Source organism: Gastrolobium bilobum, unplaced genomic scaffold (genome assembly GCF_033153095.1).
Source record: "Gastrolobium bilobum isolate Gb01-03AN ecotype WA unplaced genomic scaffold, APGP_CSIRO_Gbil_v1 utg12205, whole genome shotgun sequence".
NCBI classification, from domain to species: Eukaryota; Viridiplantae; Streptophyta; class Magnoliopsida; order Fabales; family Fabaceae; genus Gastrolobium; species Gastrolobium bilobum.
The window spans coordinates 231,468-238,024 of NW_026899230.1; the positions used below are offsets into that span (position 1 = coordinate 231,468).

Consider the following 6,557-nt stretch of genomic DNA (forward strand, 5'->3'; position numbering starts at 1 on the left):
TAGAGAAAATGCAATTTTAAAATATGACCGGTCATACTTAGTTAAAAAGGATAGCTGTAGACAACCTTATCTAAAGTGGCTGTAGAAATATTTTCTCCATATATATATATATATATATATATATATATATATATATATCCCTCTATTCTTCCTTTTCTAATGTAGGATATCTCTCTTTCTATTTGCATTTCTGTTGCTGGGAATTGCTGGTCCACTCGGTTGCAGGCAAGTGCAAGTATGTACAATTACAGCCTAAGAATGGCATGACAAGATTTTGATCAATGGCCTTGTAAAGTGCTCTTAGGCCTTTTCTTCATACAGTTGTAGTTCCTGTTCCTCTATATTTGTACCTCATGGCCCAAAACAGGTAATGTAGGAAGTTCAACCCACTTAGCACACACATAAGCCAGTAGAACCTCTCTAGGTGATAGTGGTTAAGGTTGGCACCAGATAGCCATGGTTTGTGGGAGGAGTTCCCAGTGACACTATTCACTATTGATACAATAACCGAACTTAGGTAGTACCCCATAGCCAAAGAGGCCCATGAAAGTGATGTGGCCAAAGATCTCATCCTAATTGGTGCTTCTGTGAAGAAAAATTCCAACAAACCAGCCAAGGTGAAAAGATCAGCTGATCCAAGGAATAAGTACTGAAAAGCAATCCAAAAGAATGTGATAGGTAATGGTTTTGTTGCATCATCTAGTAGGCCTGAATGAGTGGCCACATTTTTCCTTTTCATTTCAACAACAGCCGCCACTGCCATGGCAACTATAGAGAGGACTAGTCCAATTCCAATTCTTTGGAGATGAGTTATCCCCATCTCTGTTTTGGTTACTTTCCTTGCAAATGGGATGATTATGTGGTCATAAATTGGTGCTAGGATCATGATAAAGAGCACTGGAAAAATCGGTAAAGAGGCTGGTGGCACCTTTAAGGAACCAAACTTGGTGTTCATAGTTGCAGCTTGTTCAACAGAGAATGTGGACAGCTGAGCCAGGCAGCAGTTTAGCATAATGGTGCAACCAAATATGGGTAGAACTTTCAATACTATCTTGACATCTTCTACTTGCTCTACACTGCATTCTATTGATGGATGAATTGGCTTGTTTTCAACTGCACTATTGAGAAATTTTAGTGTATTTGTTGGGGCTTCAGTTTCCTTGCTTGATTTTTCAGTTTCTTCCACTGCTTCTTTTCTACCTGAGTGTGGATTAGAAGGGCTTGAAGCCATATTCACCACAGCAATGTTAGAATTTCTGTAGATGCATCTATTAAGTGAAGCTGCAACCAAAACCTGCTTAGTCAAAAACAGTATTAGTCAAAGGGTAAAGATAATTAAATATGGAGCATAAAGTGGGGGTAAAAGAAAGTTATCTTAGAACCAAGCACATAAAGTTCTCTTATTAGTTATTGGGTTTAGTACTTTAGTGTGCGGATGTAAGATATGTCTTTTTAACGACTTACACAAAGTCTGATCGGTCATACTTTATTTAAATCTAAAAAGTTACTTTTTTTTTACTTTACATGTCAGCAACGTGACTGAGAGAGAGAAAAAAAAGCAACTTTTTAGATTTACACAAAGTCTAACCGGTCAGACTTTGTATAAATCACCTAAAAAGAGACAAGACTTCTTTTTCCCTTAGTTATTACCTTCAAAATGGTTGTAAGTGGACTTCCAGAAGGGATCTTGTTCCTATAAGTGGCAGAGCCTGCTAAGAACACTGGGATAGACACAAATATGCTAATGGTAGAGATTGCAAAACCCCATTCCCACCCTTTGTTGTCTTCAACCCACACTACAAAAGTAACTGCAATAAGGGCACCACATGATAAGCAAAAGACAAAGTAGTTGAAGAAGGTTGATCGTTGCTTCCTTCCAGATACGGTAGTCTCATCAAATTGCTCAGCACCATGTGCTGGCAATGACCCCTTAATTCCTCCAACTCCAAGAGCCACCAGATAGAGTCCACCAAACAGCATTGCTGCTTTTCCACCATTAACTTCACGGCATGGGGTGGCTGAGTCACATTCTGGTGGCTTCAGTGAAGCCACACGAGCTTGTATAGTGAGTACAATCAATCCCTGCACAAGTACCACATTGAACAGCCATGTACACTAGTGCATATAATCAAGCAGAATAATCAGTTTGTTATTTTAATTTCTTACGTACTAAGCCATGGAGGTCCAAATCTGAAGAAGAATTAAAAATTGCAAAAGAATATTAAGTGGGTAACTCAATGAGTTAAGTCGACCCGAAGTGGATTTCTTGAAGAACCGAATTGATTATCAACAACATATTTATCCTAAGTTAAGATAGGTGAGAGATGAACTCAAATAAAAAGTAGGATAGCTTTTACTCACATTTCAATCTGAAATGTGAATCTAAAATCTTAACCTCTATATTTAGAAATCATTCTATTATATAGTCCATCATAAGTCCATTTTGTAAAATTTTGGCCCAATTTGAATACTATTTCTAAACATGGTTTTTTCATTAAAAAAAAAAATCCTTTTGATAAAACTTGTTTTGTAAAAAAATATTTTTAAAAATTATAACTATTTTTTTTTTAGAATCAAATTTTATAAATATCTGAGTTATTTTTATTTTGTGTTTTGGCTATTAACTTTAAAAAAAAAATATAGAAAATAATTATTTTCATAACTATTTTATAAAGTGATTTAAAAAAAAAATCAGAACACAAAACCCATTATTTATACTTAGTTCCCAACACTTATTGTTTTTTCTTCGAAAAAAAAGGTAAACCTATCACATCACATATTTAGATTGTAAAGGAGCGTTTGGTATGTGATATTCTCTAGAATTTTTAGAAAATTAATTTTTTTTTAATTTTTAATTTTTAGATATTATCATAAACTGAATGTAAGAATCATATTTCTGAAAATCGAGATTCTGAAATATTAAGAGTATATAATGTGTCTAGTACCATTCCTAAAATGTGATCAAATAAATAAAAGGAAGGTAAAGTTCTATGGATAGAAATGTGTCCACGAAAGTGGGCCTTAGCCATGTGTTGATCCCCACCTCACTATAATGTTGGCCATGTATAGTACAAACAACAAATTATATTTCCCTATCAACTTATTTTAAGCAAGGTATATATATCTCACACCAACAGTCCCAGCGTGGTGTCAACATAGGGTAGCTTCTTACAATAAATAATGTACTATCAAAACAGGCATCCCAGCACCTGGTTTCATGAAACTCCTTTACAAAAACTAGGGGTGCTTGTTATCAAAAAAAAAAAAAAAACTAGGGGTGCTTATCTCCAAAAAAAAAAACTAGGGGTGCTCGAAGCCTTACATCTTGGTATACCGTATACCAATAATAAACTATATAATAAATTACTAAGAATAATATCCATTTAAATAATTTGTCACAAAAAATATTCGAGATCATATACATAGTTGTTTGAGTATAATTTATTTTTGGTATCAAGCAGCTTTCAACTACTTTCGTTTCACAAATTTATTATTAATGTACGTGTTATTTTCCCTTCATATATCAAATTTAAATGAGTATAATTTTGCAGATGAGCATAATTCCTGTTAAATTATAGAAATTTGTGAAAAAGAAAAATTAATGTGATTATTTATAGATTATTAAATAATACCGATAAGAGAAAAATAATTGTTGAGAAAGTGGCATCTTGGGTTACTGTATAGGCTTTCCAAGTTCAAATTTGATTTGTATTTTAAAAATTAAAAGTCAAAACATAAGATAAAATAATTCAGATATATTCTGTAAATTTGATTCTAAAAATAAAAAAATAATTATAATTTTATAATTTTTTTTTGCAAAATATATCTTGTCAAATGGGTTTTTATTTTTATTTTCTTTTAAAAACTAAAAAATTATTTTTAGAAGCAATACTCAAACAAGACTGAAGTTTCTGAGAGCTCATTCACGGAGCGTTTGGTAAAAAAGAAATTTTTTTTTACATGAGAATCTCGATTTTCAGAAATATAATGAAAACATTCAGTTTACGATAATATCTAAAAATTTAAAATTTAAAAAATTTTAATTTCCTGAAAATTCTAAAAATACCTTATATCAAACGCCCTTTATAGCAGTGGCACAAAAACATAAGGGTCCTCGGTGACAATATATATATAACACATAGCTGATATATTTTTCTAAATAATTTTAATATTATAATTATAATTATATATTTTTTAAATATATAATTTATAATTTTATTTTAAACTACCATGATACTCGATGCTCAGTACCATTATAATACCCAAGGTGCTCTTATCCTCGGCACTCTCGAGAAAATAAAATATATATATTTTTTGGAACCATGAGAATATTAAATATAAATAGATGGGTCCCTCTATCTTTTAAATTCATTTCTCAATGATACCAAGAATAAATATAGAACAGAAAGAAAAATATTAAGAAAATAAAAAACTCGGCCATAACATTATTGTTATTTTGTCTCATCTACTCTTTTGTCTAACACGCCACTTTTTTTTTTTGTTCTCTCTGCCACTGTTTGTCTTTCTTATTTTTGGAGCAAACTGTTTGTCTTTCTTTTTTTTTTTTTTGATAATAACTGTTTGTCTTTCTTTAGGCACCACTAGTAATAGTTTCCGTACACATTTGGGAGTTCAACGTTAAACATTATGCTACAGTCAGAAGATATAAAGCTACTTATATGCTTTTCTTTTTCTTTTCTTTTCTTTTTTTCACTTTTCCTTTCCCATTTGGTTCCCAAAAAAAACAAAAAACGATTCTTGACTTTGATTGGTATCTTAATGGGCGTTCGTCATGCAATTCATGAGGGTTTCTAAGACCAAGTGGGGGGAAAGAATGCAGCGAAAAGAAAAGAGAATCAAAGGGATGGATAGGATAGTTTATATTTATTTTTCAATATCATTGACGTCTTTTCAATTAGAGGGATTTGGTTGCACCAATTGATGCAACCCCACCTTGCAAGTTGCAAATGCAACTTGCAATTGACTCTGATTCTAGTTAAGAAAGACATCATGATTTTCAAAGATACTTGTCCTTTAAGAAACCCAATATTAAACTAAATTAAAGCCTCTCCCCACTCTCTCTTAAACACACACACACACACACACACACACACACACACCTTTCTTAATTATTAATCATAGAACAACAATACCAATGAAAAGGGAACCAATAAATGTAAAATTAAGCTAACAATAACAAGTGCATACCAGGAACTCAATAACTGCGCTTATGAGGTAGATGTGATAAGTGGTGAAAAAGGCATCAGATAAGAAACCACCCAGGAGGGCAAGGAGGAAGGAAGTTCCCATGAAATTGGTTACATTAATGGCCGATTTGGAAGGGGACAAGTGCATGTACTGTCTTAGATACAACACCAAGTTGCTTGCATTGGCCAGATATGCCAAATTCTCCAATATCTCCACCACTGCAGCACAAACACCAAAAATTGCCAAATTAATATGATTTATATATGTATCATAAAGTTCATCAAATACTTATAAATGTAATTAAACAACCACTAGCAATAGGCCATAATATGATGAAATGAATTAAAGTGTTAGTGATAAAGAAATAATGGGAGAGACCAAGAACGAAGGAAGCTGCAAGCATGCCACCATGACGGCCTCTGAGAGCAGGCATGTTCCTCCAATCCACATAACCTTCCCATCTAACCACCTGGTTTTGTTCTAATTCCTGCAGGATTGGTTATATAAAGTGTAAATTAAATTATATATGTATATATTAAAGCACCACAATATATTTTCATAATAAAGGAAAATAAAAAGAGAGAGTTAGGATATAACTCACCATGCCTCTCTCTTTCTTTCTCACTCTCTCTACTTTTTGAGTTTGGACATGTGAGAGAGAGTTAGGGGTGAAATAATGTGATAACTGGTGGGAGATTTAAAGAGTGTGGGGGAGAGGGGAAGAAAGGTCCAACTTGGCCAAAATGGTCTACACACACTGCACCATTATTAAATTGACTTTAATCTTCTTTTTCACACGCTTTTGCTTTTAAAAAACTATATTTATATTTTTTTATTAATATTTCTCATATTATATGAGATAAATTTATCTCCTCCTATGCACGTATAAAGATATATGGAGCCCATGTAGACCAATGTGAGGAAAAAAGAGAGAATGAGAAAATATGAATTCTGTATATTTTCATGTGTGTATAAAAATAAAATTGTATCTCCTATAATAAGAGAAATATTAAACTTTTTTTTATGGGTTTATACTTTCTACCGCCACTAGAGATGAAGTTATCTCCAATAATCACAAAATTACGTCATTTTGAGGCCTTTTTTTTAGATTTAATGATGGGTTAAAAGTTTGTCATTTTAAAAGAGGTAACTTATTTATTTTTAGCAATTTATAACTATGTAGTAATGGTAGTACATAGTTATAATATTAAAGTTGTACTTTTTTCACATCAGTAAACAATGTATAAAGAGAGAAAAAAGTACAACTTTAATATTATTACTATGTACTACCTTTATTACATAGTTATAAAATTTCTAAAAGAACATAAGTTACATCATTTAAAATGACA

The 6,557-nt window shown here is 32.2% G+C and overlaps 1 protein-coding gene across 1 annotated transcript; it reads right to left on the minus strand.

Annotated features, from left to right (window-relative positions):
- Positions 1 to 83: 83 nt before the first annotated feature.
- Positions 84 to 5,914, minus strand: LOC133288652 (protein NRT1/ PTR FAMILY 4.6-like). The gene is made up of 5 exons (XM_061486462.1): positions 5,810 to 5,914; positions 5,587 to 5,695; positions 5,209 to 5,426; positions 1,651 to 2,082; positions 84 to 1,294 (listed from the first exon to the last, which is right to left on the minus strand). The coding sequence occupies exons 1-5, from the start codon at positions 5,810 to 5,812 to the stop codon at positions 314 to 316; spliced, it is 1,743 nt and encodes a 580-aa protein (XP_061342446.1). The 5' UTR covers positions 5,813 to 5,914; the 3' UTR covers positions 84 to 313.
- Positions 5,915 to 6,557: the final 643 nt, after the last annotated feature.